The sequence below is a fragment of the Notamacropus eugenii genome, chromosome 7 (genome assembly GCF_028372415.1).
Source record: "Notamacropus eugenii isolate mMacEug1 chromosome 7, mMacEug1.pri_v2, whole genome shotgun sequence".
Classification (NCBI taxonomy): Eukaryota; Metazoa; Chordata; class Mammalia; order Diprotodontia; family Macropodidae; genus Notamacropus; species Notamacropus eugenii.
Window position 1 is genome coordinate 141,963,464 of NC_092878.1, and position 22,632 is coordinate 141,986,095.

At 36.1% G+C, this 22,632-nt stretch overlaps 1 protein-coding gene across 1 annotated transcript; it reads right to left on the minus strand.

Moving 5' to 3' along the window:
- Positions 1 to 461: 461 nt before the first annotated feature.
- On the minus strand, positions 462 to 17,073 carry IBSP (integrin binding sialoprotein). Its single transcript, XM_072623867.1, has 6 exons — positions 17,014 to 17,073; positions 16,846 to 16,896; positions 16,163 to 16,240; positions 9,026 to 9,088; positions 4,789 to 4,932; positions 462 to 2,409 (listed from the first exon to the last, which is right to left on the minus strand). The coding sequence occupies exons 1-6, from the start codon at positions 17,065 to 17,067 to the stop codon at positions 1,885 to 1,887; spliced, it is 915 nt and encodes a 304-aa protein (XP_072479968.1). The 5' UTR covers positions 17,068 to 17,073; the 3' UTR covers positions 462 to 1,884.
- Between the last annotated feature and the right edge of the window lie 5,559 nt (positions 17,074 to 22,632).

The following is a 22,632-nucleotide window of genomic DNA, read 5'->3' on the forward strand; positions in this document are numbered from 1 at the left end:
CTGGTGGGACCTCCAGAGTTCAACTCTTTTTCATTCCTTTGCCTGCAAGTGAAATATTTCATTTAAAGGGGTTGCCAATTTTTGTTTCCTTTTAACTAGTTACTAGCAGTACACTGGCACAATAAAAGCTGAGAATTTAATATAACCCTTTCAGTTCCTTCATTGTCTGCTGAGCTTCAGCTTAGAGCTATGAGGCAATGATTCCGTTGAAAATTATTTTAATAGAAATGAATGGAGTTGGAAGAACCATACTGACAATTCCTAACCAAGAGATGAGGCTCACTGGGCACTAACTAGTTCAGATCAATCCACATGATGAGTTTCTAATAGGCAATATGAATCCCATTGGTTCTCATGTCCTAAAATGTTTTTTTAGAACCACTTTATCACACTTTGTATTTTGCAAAGATAAGTACCTTAAATAAGAAAAGTACTTAATCTTATACGGTAAGAAAGAACTATTTTTATTACTTCTCCATAAATTTTTTAATGGCTTTGGCTTAGTTGGGGAGTGACAGAGGAAAGGTCACATAGTAGGAAGAAAGAAGTTTTTAATTCAAAACAGGGGCAACACCAAGAATGCTTTATGGCCACAGTCGTTTTTCTGGGACCAGACGTTGAGTCCATTCACCTGGCACCAAGAGGTGGGTGATACAGGTAAGGAAGAGCCAGAAGTCATTGCAAGCAATGAGACAGCCAGTATCAACAAAATCACTAATGATGGGAGTTTCCATGTTCACTGGTATTCTCTATTGTCCCTTGGGTAAAATACAAAGTCTTCTTGTTGGCACTTAAAGTTCCTTACCAAATGCCTTCAATCTATATTTCAAGGCTATTCATTCCTTTGCATGAATTCTCTGTCCCAGGTACACAGTATTCCATCTCCTACCTTAATGTCATTTTATACATTTTCTCCTGTTCTTAAAATGCTCTCCCTACTCATATCCTGTTCTTGGAACCCCTAGATCATTTCAAGACTGACCTCAAGTGCCACCTTCATCAACAGACTATTCCTCAGTCTCCCAATTTTTAGTTACTCTTTGCAAAATCACTGAATGTTCCTTTCTGACATATCCTGTGTTTGGTCATCTTTGAACAGGTTATATCATATTAATAGAAAAGAAACTCCCTTAACTCAAGAACTTCCCCATTCTTCTATCTGTATCCCCAACACACAGTACTTTGTAGTTATTAGGTGCCCAATGAAAATGAGAACAAAGGACAAAAATCCTCTTAGAAGCTGGATTAATCTCATCAAACAAGCTCATAAGCACATTAAAAGTTTAATTATTAAATGTTAACCATATTTCTTTTAAGTTCCAACATGCTTTGTGAATTGCATTTGACTGTAACAGAAACAGAATATAAACAAAGGTGTACAATAAGATTCATGGCAATAATTCCACTTGAACAGTGTTTAATAGGCAACATTACAAAAGTCTATATATCTGTTGTATAGTGTCCACAGCATCACGAGATGGCATATTCTGAAACAACACCACGTTTTATGATTTCATAATAATGCCAGTTATTAAAAACATTTGTTTAGTTTTTAAACAGGGATGGTGCAGCAGACTCCAAAACATTCTCCAGGATTGTTTTAATTACCAAAGATCACTCCTGCTAGTTAAGAAATAGTACTGATTTGCCAGGGCTTTCATTAGCTTCACCCAGATAAATACTAGGAATCCAGCTAATTTGAAAAATTGACCTACTGGCCAAAGAAGGTTTTAAAGCAGCAGCACCACTCTGTAATATACTGTGGATTTTTTATATTGCATCTTCCTGAGTTCAACTTGTAAAAAAAAAAAAAAAAAAAAAAAAAACCCAAACCAATGGCCATGTAAACCATTAGTAGGAATGACTTGATGCCCTTTTCTGTCTTTACTGGTGATCGTAGTACTCTTGACCTCCATAGCCATTGTATGCATGCCCTTTGTAGTAACTGTATTCATCCTCATAGGTTCTGTAATTATCACCACGGGGTCCTGTATTCTCATTTTCATAGACTTCATACCCATTATCATATTCATTAGTGATTGGTTCTTCGTATCCACCATCATAGAGACTGCTGGTGCTTTCCTCATATGGAAGAGGAGTAACTCCCTCATCCCCTTTTGAAAGGGTTGTAGACTCATACCCACCATTCAGAAAGGTTGTTGCTTCAGTGCTGTTGCTGGCCCCTTCATTTTCTGTGGCTTCAGTGCCATTTTCTACTTCCTCTTCCTCTTCTCCATCCTCTGTGCCACCGTTCCCATTTCCATTTTCTCCTTCAGCATTTTCATGGTTGGTGCCATTGCCTCCTTCTTTATTTTCATCTACTTCAGCTTCACTTTCTTCTTCCTCCTCTTCCTCTTCTTCATCACTTTCTTCCTTTTTTGTAGCATTCTTATTTTTACTATCTTGTCCCTATAATGAATATTTGAAAGTATTCAGTTAAATATCTATTCAAAAACAGCTAAGAACATTTCTGCTTTTCTCAGTGCTCTTCTGCAGGGACTATGCCATTTCAAACTTTGTTTCAAACTAGTCAGTTTTCACTTTCAAATGATTTGCTGGGAATCTTTCCATAAAGAGTCAGAACAAATAGAAAAAAGAGATGTTTGTCTGCCAGATCTTCTCTTTGAGAGTATCATTTTTAGACTAAGGAAATACTTTTCAAGGTATTTAGGATCCTGAATTTTATGGGAAGCATAGTATACTGTCCATGTATCTGTCAGGGAGCTCTCTATTTTGCCTTTTTTAAAAAAAATTATCTTCTAACTGGGTATTAAATTGAAATCCTAGGAATGAAGACATAGCTTGGGATGGTGGAGTTTAATTTAACCAGTTTTCAGTGCTCCTGGCCATTCTTTAAGATTATGACTTGCTTAGCAGTTACCTATGTATCTAGTGGGAATTCCCTGTATCAGAGGTTCTTAAAGTGTGATCTGCAGACCTTTGGGTGTCCCTGCACCCTTTTAAGGAGTTTTCAAGATCAAAACTAATTCTGCAGTAATGTTAAGACATTAATTGCCCTATTAAAAATCCCTTTCTTTTCTAATTATATGTCCATGGGGACTTGGTTTTCTTCACAGGCTTCAATCCCAAACAATACATTGCAACAGATCGAGTGCAGAAGCAGACATGAGAATTCAGCTGTCATCTATTAACAGACCTCAAAAAATGTGGAAAAATATGTAAAACAATGCCACTCTTCTCATTAAAATTTTTTGGAAAATATGATTATTTTAAAATAAAAACTGTTATTTATATTAACATGTAATATGTTCAATATTATTTTTAAATGAATGAATAACTTTTTTTACCATGAGCTCTTTTAATTTCCAATATGGTAGATACCAATTAGATATATGCCACATAAACAAAAGCACTTTGTAATCTTCAATAATTTTTAAGAGGGCAAAGGAGCTCTGTAACCAAAAAGTTTGAGAACTGCTGCCCTACATTAATGAAGTCAAAAGTTGGAATTATTCATATCTATATATCTACATCTATATGCATGTATATGTTCACAAATATGTGTATAGTATGTGTATGTATCTATACATATATACATGGACACACATATGTACATATACATACAAACATATATATGTCTCAAATCCTTGACTTTTTTCCTGTATTCTGCTTGAAGGAGAAAGAGAAATCTGAAAGAAATAAAGTGTTATTGTGGATTTTGAAAAAAAAATATTTTTAAATAAAAATAAAAAAATAAAAAATAACTTCCAGAAGAATGATCTGCCATGATCTGCTTATGATTTCTTGTCATGCCTTCCCCCCAGTCTCTGCCATTCAATAATACCTTTCAAAATCCAGTTTAAATGTCACCTTATTCATGAAGCCTACCCTAGTCCCCAAAGCCAGAAATAATCATAGAAATCATATAATGTCCCTAATTTTAAAGATGAGGAAACTGAGGCCAAGAGCTGTTAAGAAGTAGAAATATTATTCCAGTTCAGGGCTTCTGACTTGTAATACATTCATGGGCCCTTTTAATTTTAGCTATTAGATTATGAGGTCCTCAAGAGCGGGGATTGTGTTTTATTTAGCTTTTTACTCCTTAGTATCTGTATCTGTGTATCTGTGTGTGTGTGTGTGTGTGTGGTGTCTCCTAAATGAATAGAGGAATAAAAGACTTAAATAAATACTAATTAAATTAAAAAATAAATAACAATAATTTTTTTTAAAAATAAATTAATTAAAAGTCAGGAGACCTGGGTTCAAATGCGACACAGGACAAATCACTTAACCTCCTTCTGACTTAATGTCCTCATCTGGTCCAAAGGACCACTGATACGCCTTCTCTTATGTCTTTAACTTTAGTACTGAATAATCAATGGTAATCAGAACGTTGACCAATCAACTGAGAAAGATGCAATTTTAGTCAAAAAGCTCTACCCAATAAGGCAGGAGAATCAACTATATTATATATAGGGAATAGTTTGAATAAAGGGGGGTTTATGGTTGAAACTTATTAGCAAAGATTTGTAGGATAACATGAACAGGAGTCACACAGGATGGAGAAAGTATGGAGGGCACTGTTGTAGTTAGCGTCCCTGCGGAGACCACAAATCCAATCTGCTATTAGATTTTTAGTTAACTAGAATATTCACTTACCGAGTCATTCAAGAGTTCCAGTTAATTGAGGTTTTAGAATAAATACTTATTTCAAAGCATGCATTAGAAGTGTTCATGGCTCTTTCAACTAAAGACAGAAGACATGCAATATTTCATGGAAGAGGGATAGCAAGGTCATGTTAACTTAGGGTAAAATGTAATTATCACCTTCTTTGGAAGTTGAATTGCTGCTAAACCCACATCCCCCCTTGCAGTGGTATTGTCCTCTCCATATCCAGGTGTAATGGCAGACACAGTGGTAGATTCTTCACTCCCATTACCCTCTGTTTCCTCTTCTTCATTTGAAGTCTCCTGGTAGGAAAGTCCACAACTATTGTAATAGCCAATAAAAGATAATCTGTGCTTCAAAGTTTGTCACAAACTAGCAAAGAGCTGAGCTTTCCATCTTTCTTCCTTTACTTATGTTGTCTCCCAAGTTGGAATACCCTTCTCTCTCCCTCAGCTGTATTTAGTCCCTCTCCTTTTATAAACTCAGCTCAAAATCTATTTCTTTTCAGAGAATACCTACATTTTACATATCTAGTGACTGAGGGATCCAATCCACTCTCCCTGCAGTGTGTCAATATTTCTATTGTATCTCTTCAGTCAATGTATTTGTTTTCTTCTTTCTTGTTGAAAAATGCATAAAACATTATGGAACTCATGGATACTAGGTATTTGCTTTGATGGAGAAACTTTTCTGTTTAGAAGGCTCTGTGATTTCGTTCTAGATGAACTGACTATATCACATTTAGGGGGTTTTCATTAGTTGGTGATTTTTAATTTAACTCCTTCCCCAGATATTAAGTTTTTGAAACCACTTATACGACAATATCTCTCTGAGGTACTGAGTCACATGGCCAGGTTTTTGTCATAGGAAGAATTATGGAATATATGCAACTGGGAAGAATTTTAATATATAATAAAATTTACAACAAAAACCATAGATTTGAGTGGGCACCATTTTCCCTGCTATTCAATTGGTTCTTGTACCTGGGTAGTTTGCAGATAATTATAGTACTGAAGATGCCAACTTTGAGGTAGAACCAAAGATCAAGATAATGGTGACTCTTACAATTATTGAAGTACTTATTACATAAAAACAAACGATTATCCATATTTTTAGTGACCTATTGATCACTACTCTATAAAGAAAGCTTAAATATACATGATTTTATTCTTGAAGAAAATATTTGTGATGTACATTGTGAGCTTTTTGTGTATTCTACAAATCTTTAACATTCATCAATTCTTATTTCTGGTTCATATTTTCTAATTGAAAAAATAATCCTTACTCATTCACAATTTTGTTTTTGTAAGGTACACTGTCTTTTTAAGGCTCTTTGAGAAAAAGAAGCAGTTAATAATGAAAAGGGCAGAAAAAGTATTTTGTATAAAGATTCGTACTTATTGTCAAAGAACTGATGAACATTTTGATACCTAATTATGAATATATTTGTTTTATGTAAACTATTAAATTATGTGTATGTGGAAATATAGCTTCCAAATGGGATTTAGGACATTTTGAGAAAGAAAATGATCAGCAGCATAGCTTTGAGAATTCAGATCTCTTTAACAACAAGGTAGAGGAATGTCTCATGCCTATTGGAACAATTCAGCATTGTAAAAAGGTAGGAGAAATCTTTTTTTATTTATTTTTTAAAACAAGAGAAATATGAATGGGAAGAAACACAATTTCAAGGACACCAAAGACTCCTGTGTTGAAGACTTCAGAGCTTAAAAATATGGTGGCAGGATGGCTAATTTGCCATTTTGTGGAAAATTTTATGAGTATAGAGGGTAAAATTTTAAAAATGGGAAATCATAAATATTTGGAAACTGACATATAGTTGAAAAGGATTATTAATTTCATTGGGAAATTTAGGATCTTTTACAGTAAAAGTTAAGTCACTGGGAATCAGGAGACTTTTATTTTAACTGCTGAACATGATAGAAAGCCCAGGGTCATCATAACAGGAGAGGAGGAGGAGCTTGAGAGGAGTTGAAAGAAGGGGAGGGGGTGAAAAAGTTGCTCTACTGGAGTCAGAGCAATTACAAACAGAGGAAAAGAAATAGTTACTGACTGGTCAGAGAGAACTAATGTCAATGGCCAAGAGTTCAGGTCCAGTTATTACACTTCACTGCCACCTACACTTTGAGAAAGGTAACGTCTTTCATAAGGGTTTGTTGATGTCTGCTGCTTTCTCTGCCTTGAGAAAGAAATGCAGACAGGGTTTTTACAAATACTGGGAGCCCCAATGCTGTTGCAGGGAGCTCCATTTTGATAGTACAGTGTAGCATCTAACCAAGTGCATCTGGTCTACTCTGTAGAGACCAAACATAACCAAACTGATGATACTTACAGTTCTTTGATGTGAAAGAGGTTCACATTTTGAGCTAACATTTTCTAAATGCCCCTTAAAGGGTACTGATTAATTTTAAAAAATTACAAAAAGTATTTTCCCAGTTGAAAAGTGGTTAGGATCAACATCCAGGCTTGAGAGATAATCTAACCTCGTGAGTTTTCTTCCTTCATTTGTTTCTCTTCCAAGTTTCCATAGGTATATGTCCATTCTTCACTATAGCTTTTATATGTATCTTGTGATGTATTTGGTTTAATACATTAGTATCTATAACATTATTAAATAATTTTATTATTTAAATTATTGCCTTAAATAAATGATTCTTTTAAAATCTAAAAGTGTCATTATTTTGAATGATTGATTGCATAAACATTACATAATATGTGGATACATTGCCTTGTGATTGGTTGGATGTATATGATACACCCTTGTGAGTGGTTGGATGTATGTGATAAAACATAATGGTTGATGCCTTAAGAGCTAAAGTGATAAGTAGGGGAAGTATATCTCACCTCAACACAGTTATCTTAGGACTCTGAGAGAGTATGAATGTAACCATTTGGGGGTAGTCTATCTCTGGGGTTAAATCTGCTAATGTGAGGACAGTTTGATGGAGTGAGCTAACCCCAGGGTGTCCCACAAATAGAAGTTCAGAGGTGTGACTCCCCAAGTGTGACACTGTAGGAGTATTCATACCCAGTTTGTGACTAGATCCCCCATATCTGAAGTACCACATTTAAGGTATCAAATTATGATAGCATAATACTTTGAAGTCACTGAGAATTAACTATTTATTGGTTAACTTGGAGGAGCTTATTAAGTAAGACCTTCCAATATTGTAGATCTTAATAGACAGGCTGTTAAGCCTGTATAGATAAAGATCTTTGTGAAAATACTGTGAACAGTACAGTAAAAGATGACTCCCCCCTTTTTCCTTTGTCCAAATAATAAAACAAATTCAATCAACTCCCCTTTTTGCCTCCTGTAAATCTGTGAACCAACCTTCAATTTAGCTGTACCATCCTTCTGTCTTTGAGTTTTGTTTACAACAAGTATGTAAAGATTAATATGATTTCTTTCTTCCAGATCTATGCCCCTCTCTGATCATTTGGTAAATATCTTACATTTTGAGTACCCATAACTAAGCTAATGTTAGAGATGGTCTGAAGACATTGTGATTCTTAGCATCCTTTAGTTCATTTATGGTCAGTCTGCCGTAGTTATGGCCTAAGTTTAAGGGAGGATGCAAAGGGTCAAGGAGCATTTGTATTTTTTCTTTGTTTAAGGGGTGTCCATTGCTAAAGAATTTGTCATCAAATTCCTAGACTATTGGTGATGAACCTGTCTATATTTAGCTAAGATGACCCTTAGAAAAACATCTCAGTCTTCCTCTGAGAAGGGTACTAGAATCTTACAGTTACCTTTTCTGTAACGTCCCAGAGCTTAAAGTCTGTGGGTGTAGCCTTCTAGTATAGAACAGTGGCTGGCACACTGGTGTGGAGTCAGAGAGTCTGGGTTAAATTCTTCCTTCCTAAAATGAGGGAGTTGTACAAGATGGCATTTGCCCCTTCCAGCTCTAGATATCTGATCTTCTGAGGTTCCAGAGTTAGTTCCATGTCCCAGTGAGGCATGGGTGGAGAAGTTTTTGTAATTTTAAAATTTATTCATCTTATATTTGCCACTTCAACAATACTGAGGTTATCATTTACTCAACCTCTATTATCATGTCCTAGTTATCTAAATATAGACTTTCAGTTTCTTCCTCATATTTTTTACCCCTAACTCAAAAGTAGAAATACTTCTGAGCTTGTATAACAATCCCAGGTAACTTTAACTGGAAAGTTATGGCAATGTCTGGGAAATTGTTTCAATTTTTAGCTGAATTGGGATTGAGTTACCTAACATCACTGCTCCCCAAAATAGAAAGCAGTAGGCAGTAAGTAATCCTGGGCATGGCTGTTTCTTGAGTATAGCATCTCTAGTTTCTTGTTCATTTTCATGCTGTTCTGTTTGTTTTGACATTGACCACAGAAATTACCTACCTCTTCCTCTTCCTCCTCTTCTGAGCTTTCACCATCACCTTCCTCAGATGAATCTCCATTGTACTAAAATATACGAAAAGACAATCAGAATTCTCTACAGCTGGTCATAAATAACATCCAACACATAGAAATATTAAATGTAGCTAGGTATAAGCTAGATTGTCTCTAAAGTCAATATAATGGCAAACCAAAATTAGAATATAGAGTTACAGAACTTTAAAGATGGAAGGGATCTAAAAGATCATCAAATCCGACCCTCTCATTTTACAGATAAGAGAACTGAGGCTAAGAAATAGTCACTTTTTAGTGCCTGACTTGGAACTAGACCTTATAGTTAGTTCTATTTTAATGTGTCTTTAAAAATCAACATGAAATGAGTTGCTTGGAATATAAAACCATTTTTTTCTCATAATTCAAAAGGAATCATTATTTTAACAAACATTTATCAAGTGCCTTTTGTGTGTAAAGCACACTAATAAATGTTTGCAAAGATACAAATTTTAGATAAGATAATATTTTTTCCATTCATGGAGTCTAGTAGGAGAACAAGATAGTCACATAATTAACTATAACTACAGGGTTGTTTTAATCATCATATTTAACGCATTTAAAATAGCATTTGATTCAATTCACATCAGCTAATCTTTCTATGTCTATTTCATCATCTGGAAGTTATCTTCCTTCAGTTCTGGCATTTTATAATTCTGTAATTCTCTGACCTCTTCTTAAAAGGGAAACAAGATTTATTAGCTTTGTGTGTGTCTTTTCTTTATTAAAGAATCCTTCCATATACACAGAGAATGACAATCAAAATAAAAATTTTAAACTGAGTGCTATAACCATATAACCTTGTAGGATTTAAAGGAATCCCAGTACTACCATATTCACTTGGAAAACTAAAATCATCCAACAAAATTGTAGTTTTTCTGAAACCCAAGAAAAAGTTTAACTGGGGGAGAAGGCTTGTTGACATTCTTGACATATATAAGCACAAATGATTAGAGTTTTCACTAATTGATAATTTGTAATGATTATTAAGTACTACAAATTCTTACTTTTCCTTATTAATGGATGGTATGGATCATTAAAATGTCATTCAAAAACTTCACCTTAGCCATTAATTTCAAATTCCTCTCCATCAAATCTCTTACTAGAACTACTATCAAAATATAGAATATGCCATAATGTTTTCTATGTTCTCTCTAAACTTCTCAATTAATGGTAAGCATGTGAAAAGGCATTTGAAGACAGACAACGGGAGAAAATAGAAGAAAAACTTTGAATATAATATATAAATTGGGTTAATTGTTTCCTGGATAATGGAGAATTTCCTGATTAATGATGACCTTGTGAGTTTGTATGGTTACCGCATATTATCTTTAGTATATTTTTAAAATGTCCTTTGATTGAAAAATATTACCATTGCCCTTTAAAAATAGTAACAATAATTTTAATTATCAGAAACTTAATATTTCCTGCTTTCCCAATAATAAATCAAAGTGAATTTTCCTTCTCTTCCTGGGACTATCAAAAGAGATATTGAGAAAAGAAAAGTAGCAAGAATCAAGATCCTATAAACATCCAGCAAATTTAAGCTTAGGTTATAATGATTTAGTTTGGAGCTAGCTCTTTTAAAATATAACCATAGAAGTATTATTCTCTTGCTGCTGAACATGGAATCACAAAATTTTAGAGTTACGAGGGAATTTAGCAGTCATCTATAAAAAGCTATATTTTTAAAAAATGCTCCCTTAACAAAGTTAAGTAATAATCAGGCTTCTGTTTTCCTGATGATTTCCAGTGAGAGAGAAATCCCTTATTTCCTGAGTTGAACATGTTCCATTTTTGTACAGTTCTAATTGTTAGTAATGGTTTTTATTGATATCCAACAATTACCTCTTCGCAATTTCCACATACTAATGCCATTTCTGTGTTCTAGGGTCAAATGAGCAAATGTAATCCATCATCTACATAGCAGCCCTTCAAAAACATGAAAATAGTCTGTCCAGGAATCCTTCAGGAATCTTCTTCAGGTTATATATGCCTCATTCCTTCAACTAATCCTTATATTCTCCATCCTCCTACTTGACTTCCTCTCAACACTATTTTTGCCACATGCTTTTCTTTTTTCAGAGGCAATTGAGGTCAAGTAAGTTGCCCAAGGTCACCCAACTAATGTCTGATTCTATGTTTAACCCAGGTCCCCCTGACTCCAGAGCTGATGCTCTGATCCATTGCACCACCTAGCTGCTCCACTAAGGGCTCAGAATTGAACATGATGCTCTAGAGGACCTCTTACCAAGTTACAGCACAGTAGAATAATCATGTTTTTATTCTTGGATACTCTACTGCTTGGGCTTAATGGAGCCCAAGACTACATTGGCTTTGGGAGGGATGGGGCAGACATCTCACAATGCCAACTGCTATTGAGTTTGCAGTGTGCAAAATGCCTAGAGCTTTTTTCCCCCAGAGAAACTACCCTCTGACCACCTTTTCCCATAATTAAGAGGTTTGTTTTTTTAACCCAGGTGTAGGGCATTGATCCTTGTTGAATTTTCTCTTATTAAATTCAACCCAATAGCCAAAATTTTGAAAGTTAGGTTGACTCAGTGATCCCTCATCCCCAGATCTGCCTGCCAGACCTTGTTGGGGGAAGGAGTTACCCAGTCTGCAGCTTTGTATTTCCTGATCCCACTGCCTGTTTGTACCTGAAAATTGTAATGGACTTACTAATGATTCTGGCTCTGTTCCTGCAAAATTCATGCTTCTTAGAAGATAAAACAGAAGCAAAATGAGAACTGGGCACCTGTGTGTTCTCTCTGGTCTGTAACATCATATCCATGTCCCAGCTGTGGCCCCATGACTCTTTACATACTTCCCCCTTTTACTTTTTTTTTTCTTTTTGGAGACAATTGAGGTTAAGCGAGTTGCTCAGAGTCACACAGCAGCGTTTGAAGCCAGATTTGAATTCAGGTCCTCCTGACTCCAGAGTCAATCGCCACCTAGCTGTCCCATGCTTTAAACAATAACAACAACCTTTTGTCGTCCTTAACTTTCCTCACCCACTTCTACTGGTCCCCAAGTCTAGAATGCACTTTTCTCTCCACTCTGCTTTTCTTCTAGGCTCAGCTTCAGTTCTATCTCATCCACTAAGTCTTCCTCAATTAGATCTTTCTCTTTTTCAGTGGGACCACTGATTTTGGAGTCAGAGAAACTTAAATCTGAGTCATAGCTGTAACACTTAGTAGCCTTGTGTAAGTCATTTAGTAGTTTCCTCATCTGTGAAATGGGGATAGTAATACTTACAGTACCTAATTCCCAGGGTGCAAATGCTTTGTAAATATTAAATGCTTTGTATATCTGGGTTAGTGTTAAAGCACTGTTAAAAATCCATACCACTTATTCTAGTGCATTTTGTGCTGGTCTTTTTCATGAACGTGTGCCTAGTTTTTTTTCCAATGAAACTATAAATCATTTGAGGCCAGGGATTTTATTTCTTGCTCCATTAATTTTTCCAAAGTTCCTACTTGAATTTTAGGTGCAGTAAAGGTAATTGACAAACACAGTTGAATAGTACTTTTTCTGTTTAGCGATCCATTTCAAAGAACTGCCAGCAATACAAATTTCTGAACTTGGCTCTCTTTTATAAAATGTATGATCTGTGATGCATAAATATATTTTCCTTTACGTATAACCATAATTAGTGCTTTTTGAACAAGAGCCTCTTGAATGAAACTGTAAATAGAAGCACAATTTACACACTTACTAAGTTTCTGGATGGAGACAGTCCAGGATCCTAAGCCCAAAAGCCCTAAAGAAAGCAACATCCCCCAGACCACTGACCCCCAAGCCATCATGCAGAAAATAAAACCATGTCCATTGCTTCAACAGGAGCTGCAAACCCTGCCTTCCCAGATGCCTTCATAGCTCCTGACAACTGCAAAAAGAAAGTTTTTAACACCCTAGTCTCTGGCACTGTCAAATGGCTCAAAATCAGAAAGGGGTGGAAATGGCATTAAAAAAAGATGCATTTCTATCTGCTTTGCCATTGTACCCTAGGGACCGTGGGGCCGTTCTCTCTGACTAGCAGCTAAGAATTCTTATGTGTTGCCTTTCTCTGTTAGAATGTGAGTTTCTTGATAGCAGGCACTGTGTTACTTTCCCATTGGTATCATCGGTGCCCAACACTATGCCGCACACTTAGTAAAGACTTAATAAGATCCCCCCCCACCCCATAAATCCACTTTCTGTTCTAGATGGAATTTAGTCTTTTCATATTTTCTATCTTGCTTTCCACTGCCAACAACAACAAAAATCTCCACCAAATGTAAAACCTCAAATGACTTTGTAGAAATCATATCAGATATCTTTATCACCTGTGATATTTTACAGAATCACAGAGCCTTAGAATTTGAAGCCACCTCAGATTCCATCTAGTCTGTCCTGTAGGTGCAAGAATCCCTTGAAAATGTACTCAACACATTGTCTTTACTTGAAGAACAGTTCCTGAAAGGGAGTTGCAACCCAAGAGAAAACCTATTCTGTTTCCAGATATCTTAATGTTAGAAAGTTCCTCCTTAAGTCCATTCACAAATTCTCTTTTGGCCACTTCCTTTCATGGTACTACTAGTTGTGTCCTCTGGGGAAAGTAGAATAAAGCTAATTCCTCTTTCTTCTTGACTTCAATTCAAGTACTTGAAGAAAACTCTCCAACTCATTCCCCACCTTCACCTCTAGATCCTCTCCTTTTCAGGCTAAATGACTTCTGTCCCTTTAACTAATCTTCATTTGGATTTGAGCCATGAATCCTGATCTCCATCTCTAGATCCTCTTTAGCTTATTAGGTCCTTCCAGACGTTGGACATCTTCAGTTCTGTAGATGCTCTCCCTTCATCCCATCCTTCCTTCTTTCATCCTTTATTTTTTCCTTCCTCCCTTTCTTTCTTGCTTTCTTTTCCTTCTTTTTCTTTCTCTTTCTTCCTACCTTCCTTTTTTCCTTCTTCTCTCCCTCCCTTCCTCTCTCTCCCTTCCTTTTTCCCCTTCTTTCTTTACGTCTCCAATGGACACTTTTTATGGCAGAATATAACCCTAAGAACCCTTAACTATCCATAATACTTCTATTTATATCTCCATAGACTACCGTGAATTCTTAGAATTGTTTACCCATTTATTCATACCATAAGGAGATTGTGTTCCTTGGAATAGAAAAACAAAAATGGCCCTAACTAAAAAGAATGCTTAACAACACCATCAATATATTAAGATGTTCTTCTCTAACACTGTAAGAGTTAAAAATTATTCATTGCAAATGTATCAAAGAAATATATCCAACTATCATGCCAAGATTTTTTCCATTAACAACAAAAACCTCTACAAAGTGTAAAAGCTCAAACGATTTTGTAGAAATTATATCAGATATCTTTATCACCTATGATAATTTACAGAATCAGAGTCTTAGAATTGGAAGCAACCTCAGATTCCATGTAGTTTATCCTGTAGGTGCAAGAATATTCCTTCTTGCATCATTCTCAGAATGTTGACCATGGTATATAATTAATGCCCTCCATGTAAATTACATGTACATTTTAAAATAGTTAAATCTCGGATTATTGCTTTTTTGGTGGTGAGGGCAGTTATCTTTACAAAAGTGTCTGTTTTTTTCTTTCAAATTTCAAAAGACATATCCCTTCCTGTAGAAGGGAGGCAGTGTAGGGTACTAGATAGAGCCTTCAAGTCAGGAAGACTCCCAAGACAATTCTCTCAGGCTACAGGTGTAAGTTACTGGTTTGTATCAGTAGAGGAAGTTCCCACATAAGAAGTTCCACATATTGATGAAATCACAGGTTTAGACCAAAAAAAAAAAATTCCTTTCCATGCAAGAGATTTCTATGGGAAGATGGAAATCATCTGCATTGTTGATGTCCTATCCTTTCATAAGGGTTCCTCTCCTCCCATTTCCCTTTATCAGCAGTATGCTAAACAGTTACCCCACTGCCACTTGTCAACATCAGTTATACTTTATTGAACAAATTGGAAAATGTAATTTGAAGGCCTCCAAGGCTGCCATGTTGTGTCTCCTTTTAAGGCTTCCTAGATCAATCCTTGAGTATCAGGCTCCCCAGATTTTTCCACGGACTTGACAAGGTTTTATAAACCTTTTCCCACTTTTCCCAATTCAATTCAACAAACTTTTACTAAGTGTTTACTATGTGCTAGGGTAGAGCACCTGTGACCTCAATACCACACATGGCCCTGTAGGTCCTCAAGTACAGCCTTTTGACTGAATCCAAACTTAACAGAACAAATCCCCTTAATAAAAGGATTTGTTCGTAAAACTTGGGCTCAGTCAAAAGGCTGCCCCCAATGACCTAAAAGGCCTGTTGACTAGATTCTGGGAATTCAAAGATAACATCCAAATTGTCTTCACTCTGGAGGAGTTTTAAACTTCTCTGAATTTTTGATGCTAAGATTTAGACCATTTTTTTATGACATTGCTGAATCAGCTATGATAGGATCTCCCAATTCATCATATTGATCATTTCATACATGTAGAGTAAAAAGATCACTGGACTTGGAAGTCTCCTCACCTGTAAAATGGAAATGATGATAGGTGTTCCACCTACCTCACATGGCAGTTGTGAGGTTCAAATGAAATAAGGGACATAGAACCCATGGTGATAGTACAATATTATGTTAATGTAAATTATTCTCACTATTGACTATATAGAATGCCTAATTTCTGGCAACTCATGAACTGAGCAGTCAGTCAAAACAACTGGATTTAACTTGTTGAAGACTATTTTAAAATTCTAGATGTGGCATTGATGGTCTTGCTTTGAAACACAAACCCCCTTTGTGCTTTAGTGAAACATTTATAATACCATTAGTGGTTGGTACTTGCTTTGGTTTGCTTGTAAAGATAATAGATTCTCTACCACCATCTCCCCTGTGTGGAGACAGTGGAAGTTTTGTATATCAAAGTAAGCTGAGGCCACATTGAATGCTGCAAGTTTTCAGAATTTCTTTGAGTAGCCCTAGGTAAAAAAAATATTTTTGGTCTATACTTCAAACAATCATTTATGCATTTTGATCTTAAAACATCTATAATGGGGGGAAAATGTTAACTGAAATAATTACCTGAACTGGAATTCGTTTTAGAGGAGGGTAAAGGTAAGAATATTTGTAAATATAATATCGGTGTCTATGATTGAAGACCTAAGGAAAAAATAAATGAAATTAAATGTTTATATTTTCTATACAAATAAATAAATGGTCCCCAAATTAAATGGAAGAATGAAAGTAAGTTGAATTCCATTCTGGAAATGACAAAGCTTCTTTAATGACTCCAAATTTCTCCTATAAAAAAGTTGTCATTTTTCGATACCAATATTCCACCAATGTACAATTATGAGTCATTTGGTACAGTAGCCTCTAAATAACCAAAAACATATATCCCTAGAGAGCAATTGGAGGTGTGAACAGGCTGCAACGCACAGGAGGATATCATGAAGAAGAATGCTCATAAAAGACATTGTCAAAGAAATGTATTCTAGAAATAGAAGAGGGACTGGTCATGTAGTAGAGAGTGTGTGTTCTACTGGTAGCCTCACTGTCAGAAGAAATTGAGGAAGGCTCCAGTATATTGGATGGACCTCCCTGTGCCAGATTTATGAGGGGATGTGGACAAGAGTCCCTCTTGATGAGTACTCCCGGCCATATTACCATTGGAGGCAATAGTCACACTGGTGAGATCACATTATAATGAGACTTGCCATTGTGTAGCCCATAAAAAAAAGAGAATGCAAAAAATAATCAATTACCCCATTTTCTTCAGAATCCTCTAATTTGGCCCTTCGGTATAAGTTTTTTACCTGGAAGAGAAAAATCAATATTAAATGTGTATATCAGTTTATCTCCCTGTCTGTCTGCCTGTCTGCCTGTCTTTTTATCAACAATGGATAAATTAAGAGAGTAAGAAAAAGACTTACTGAGAAAGCACAGGCTATTCCCAAAAGGCTGAGCAAAATGAGAGCAGTCTTCATTTTGTTGCTTTCTGAAATTAAACAGGTTGCAAATGTATTATCATTGCAAAAATAGCTTTTGTATTTCCTCCCACATCCAAGGAGAAATCTGTTCATTGGGTTTTACTTGTTTTCGCTCTGATTGAAGTTTGTAGGTTTTTTTTTAATTTTCACATATATTGGCCTCAATCAATTGGGAAATGGCTAAATAAATTGTGGTATATAATTGTGATGGAATACTACTGCATTATAAGAAAAGATAAGCTCAATGATCTTAGAAAAACATGGAAAGACTGGCACAAAATAATGAAAGGCAAAATGAGCAGAACCAGAGAACACTGTATATAGTAACAGCATATTGTTTTAAGAATGCACCGGCCCTGGAGTCTAAATTTTAAATTCAGCCTCAGACACTTGACACTCACTAGCTGTTTGACCTTGGGCAAGTCACTTAACCCCAACTGCTTTGCCTTCCCCCCTCCAAAAAAAGAAAAAAAAGAATGACTTTGAGTGAGTTATTTTGACTATTATAAATACTTAAATGAACCATAAAGGATATATGAAGAAAGTCGTTATCTGCATCCAGAGAAAGAACTGATAAATAGAAATACGTATGGAATAATTTTACACACACATGATTATATGTGTGTGCATATGTATGTATATATGTATGGGTGTGTGTATATATATATATGTATATATATATATATATATATATATATATATATATATATATATATATATACATATATATATATACACACCCCTATTTATATCTAATAGTAGCCATCTCTAGAGTGGGAAGGGAAGAAAAAAAAGAAATTTACAAGATAATTTTGTTGTACATTTAAAAGGAAAAGCAAGTTGTGCATACTAGATCCGCAGTGTCATGTGCAATCATCTTTTTTGTTGTACTATATACTTGTTTTATTCCATAATTTAAGAATAAAATAAAATGAAAAAAAAGAATATTGGCCTATTTCTTGGCCCATAAGAGGGCTAACACTGTACGTTTCTACATTTATTCTTGAATTTTGTGTATATCTCCTACAGCACTTACTGTGAATCTGTCACAGGATTGCACTAAGAAGCGCAAAGTGTTTCATTTAAAAGGCTTTTGTGTGCGTCCAAGGAAAAACACATGAAGAATAGAAGGATGAAGAATTCAAGATTTAAGACCTTATTAGGAGAGGCTTTTTCATTTTCACTGAAGTAAAAGGGTCATTTAATCTCTATGTGAGTGAGCTGTTCTCAGGGTCAGGCTGAGAGAAGAAATTAAGAAAATGAGATCCACTGAGAAGGGGGCAAAAAACTATAATAGGAATAGCCATAATATCCATAGGAAGATCTAACACCTCCAGATCAGACCCAGGAGGGCGATGGGGACAATAGTCCCTAGATACTTCTTGGACCTGGGTGAGCTAACAAGAATAACAAGCTTCAAGTGCCCTCTGGTGGCATATAGTGATACAGCACCCAAGTCCTTCTAGTCATCTGGACTTTGAACCATGGAAAACCCTGCTTGGGGAAAAGGGGAAAGAGGGGTAGAAAATGTGCTTTATATGTAGAAGCTATAACATATGTCTACTAGGTCAGCCCAAGACCTGTTTTACCTGTATTTATTTACTCATTTGCTTTGATTTATTCATATATTTATATGTCTCTCTGATAGAATTTAAGCCCTTTAGTTTAAGGATTGGGTTTTTTGTTTAATTTTGTTTTGTTTTGGTATTTCTATCCTCAGTGACAATACAGAACAAGTAGTCGTGCTTGGAAAAATGAAGGCCATTTGCCAAAAACACCTTTTTCTTCCCTGGTTCTCAGTCCTGCCACTGTCTCCCCTTTCATCCCATCTCCCATAATTTCCTGTAGATTATTTCATATTTATCCTGCATATAACTCATTTGTACATAGGTGTTTGCATGTTGTCTTCCCCATTAGACAGTGAGCTCCTTGAGGCCAGGGATTGATTGTCTTTTGCCTTTCTTTGTTTCCTCAGCTCTAAGCACCACATGGTAGAGATGCTTAATGAATGTTTATTCACTGATTGCTAATTGATTAATGTACCTGATCATATTAACACTACCAAAAGTTCTATGAGAAAATGTGTCCTAATTTTCTATTTGGAGACCAGAAACATATCTCTCATGGCTGTACTGTGATCAATGACTGCCTCTTTCCTCACCTACATGAAAGTGAAAGTGGGGAAAAGTTGGTGGTAACTAAGTTACTCATGAGTTGCTGGTGTACATCAGTAAAGCTAGGCTCCACATTAGGAGGTCCCCAACTGGATGAACTCGAAGAACAAAAAATCCTATACAAATTAAAAAAAAAAACTCTAATAAAAATTCTCCCCCAACCAATGGGGAACAAAAAACTTAAAGGATTCACTTCTCCCCCCACCCTAAACATTCTTTTTTGCTCACACCTTATAACAATAAAAAGGCAAAGATAATAGGAACCAGGGACACTGTGATAAACTTAGTTCTACCGGAACTTGGCTTACAGCCATGGCTGCCACTTCTGCTCAGAGTGATATTTGTGTTTGTGTGAATTTATGATTGAAAAGTGAAAAAACCCAGTTTCAAAAATATCATCCTTGTGCTAGGTTTGAAATTTCAAGGAACAGAGGCACAGTCCTATCTTTAACTATGGACTGTTGAATAATATACAATCCTTGTGGATGACCTCACTCAGGCAGGAATACATGGGCATATCTGCTTTCTTGCCAGTTGCTTTATCTTGGCTATTTTTATGTTCATTGTCTTTATCCCTTCCTTTATCTTGGTTCTGGGGAATGAAGCTGACCATAAAACTTATTTCAGGAAATCAGTTTTATCAAGATGATGGTTCAACAGCAGCTAGCCTACAGGGCTTAGGGAGATGTAGGGACTTATACTGAGGTAGACAGAGAAAGCTGAATACTAAAATTTAGGACCAGCAAACTCTAGCTGTCTTTGAATTCTCAAATCCTATATATGGTAGATGAGGTTAAACATTTGGTTAAATATGTCCAATTCATTTGGAGTCAGGGTCTGCACTCATGGATGATCAGTTTTTCTAGTCATCTTTACCACCTGCTCCATTGGAAGAGGGACCTAATGTAACTAGTCCAATTCAAGCAAAAAACATTGGTTTTAATTGTGAATCTAAGAAAAGAATCTAAGAAAATAAAACTAATTTAAAAAATTTTTATCAGTCTGCTTTCCAACCTTCTGTATAATGCATTTATGTGTATTTTTTCTCCTTTAGGAACTTCTTAGTGCCAGTTAAACATTTCAAAGTATTATTTTTATGCTATTTATTTAGTTATACTTTTATTTAAGTTATACCTTTATTTAAAAGTAAAGTATTAATCATGTTAGTCAGCAAGTCAGTAAACAAATACTTACTAAGCACCTACTACGTTCCAGGCATGATGCATAGCTCTGAGCATACAAAGAAAGGCAAAAGACAGTCCTTGCTCTCATGGAGCTCATAGTGTCATGGGGGATACAACATGCAAAGAACTATGTACAAACCAGCAATATGCAGGATACATTTCAAATAACTGCAGAAAGAAGATACTAGAATGAAAGATGATCAGGGAAGTTTTCCTGTAGAAAGCAGGATTTTAGCTCGACTTGAAGAAAGCCAAGACAGGCAAAAGACAGAGATGAAGAGAGCAGCCAGTCAAAATGCCCACAGTCAAAAGATGGTGTGTTTCAGCCTCAGACACTTAAGTGACCCTGGGCAAGTCACTTAACCCCAATGGTCTCCAAAAAAATAAAAATGAAAAGGCCAGTGTCATGAGATTATAGTGTATGGGATGGGAATGGGAGGGGGAGGGGGTGACATAAGATGTAAGAAGACTAGAAGGATGGAAGGGAATGAGGTGATGAAAAGCTTTGAGTTTTATTTTATTTTTATATTTGATCTTGGAGGTGGTAGGGAGCATTATTGCGTATAGAAGTGATATAATCAAACTTGAGCTTTAGGAAGATCACTTTGACAGCTGAGTAAAAGATGGACTGTAGTGGAAAGACCAGGAAGAAGGCCATTGGAATAGTCCAGGCATATGAGGATAAGGGCTGTGCCAGCAGTGCCAGAGGAGAGGAGGCATAGCCAAGAGATATGAGGTGAAAATGACAGACTGTAGCAATAGATCGGATATGGGGATGGGAGGGTCAGCGAGAGAGGAGTCAAGGGTGATGTCTATGTTAAAAGCCGAGGTGGCTAGGAGGATGGTAGTACCCTCAGCAGTAAAAAGGGAAGTTATGAAGGGAGCCGGGAGGTAATGAATTCAGTTTTGGACATGTTGAGTTTAAGATGTCTACAGGACATCCAGTTCAAAATATCCAGTAGGAAGACAGATATATGAGACAGGAGGTCAGCAATAGGTCTGGACAAGTAGATATGAAAATCATTAGCATACAGATGGTAATTAATTCATGGGAACTGGAAATAGAATAGAAGGAGAAGAAAAGAGGGCTCAGGTCAGAGTCCTGACCTGGATGAAATAGCAAAGGAGACTGAGAAGGAGCTGTCAGAGAGTTCGAAGGAAACCTAGGAAAGGGTAATGTCATGAAAAATGAAAGAGAACAAACTTTCAAAGAGAAGAGATTGAATGACATTATAAAAGGCTGCAGAGACCTCAAGAAGGACGAGAATTGATAAAGTGACATTATATTTGGCAAGGAAAGGGTTGTTGGTAACTTTGGAGACAGCAGCTTTGGTTGAACGATGAGATCAGAAGCCAAATTGTAGAGAATTAAGAAGAGAATGAGAGGAAAGGAAGTAGAATCATATAATTGTCAATGGTCTTCTGGAGGAGGTTAGTCACAAAAAAAAGACGAGAAATGGGGCACTAGCTAGTGAGGATGGCTGGGGCAGGTGAGGGGTCTGGGAGCATAGAGGAGATACGGGCATTTTGCAAGCAATAAGGAAGCAAACAGTAGAAAGGCAGACACTGAAGATAAGTGAGAGTTAGAATGATAGAAGGGGAAATATACAGGAGGAGAGAGAATGAAATGGAGTCCTTTATTGCCTTGGCAAAGAGAAGGGCCAGCTCACTGTGTGAGAAGGAGTGAAGAAGGAGCCAGTGACAAAAGGTGTCTGGGTGATGTGAGATAAGAAAACGGGGAGAAGAGGGTTGTGTTTGACCCTCATGGTTGAAAAGAGTATTTAACCCATCCAAATTATACATTTGGTAATGTATCATATAGACTTTTGCAACAATTTCCATATACAATCTAGTCTCTTTTTGTCTCCTACATGGGGGAGGTGGGGAAGGAGGGAAGTTTTGGAATTTTCTGTTTCCTTTTTTTCCTTTAAAAAATTCTGTAGAGTTCCAAGAAGTTTAAATAACACTCATTTGGAAAAGCCAATTGAATATATTCTCTCTTGTATCCAAAGAAACATAACAAAGTTGCAGTTTCCAATGCTTTAGCAATGATGATGATGATGATTTCCCTGGAAATATTTAAATACTTTGAAGACCTGTGATTTCACCGGGGCTTGCACTTGACAGGGGCATCAAATTGTTTTCCCCTCTGAAACTTGTAGCAATTCTTTGAATATTGATGTTTTCCCAGAATTCATCATCTT

Coding starts and splice junctions, on each gene's coding strand:
- IBSP (XM_072623867.1), bottom strand. CDS start 17,067: ATGAAGACTGCTCTCATTTTGCTCAGCCTTTTGGGAATAGCCTGTGCT. Junction 16,241..16,845: donor AGGATTCTGAAGAAAATGGG/GTAATTGATTAT, acceptor TTTTTTCCTTAG/GTCTTCAATCATAGACACCG. Junction 2,410..4,788: donor CAATTCAACTTCCAAAGAAG/GTGATAATTACA, acceptor TATTCATTATAG/GGACAAGATAGTAAAAATAA.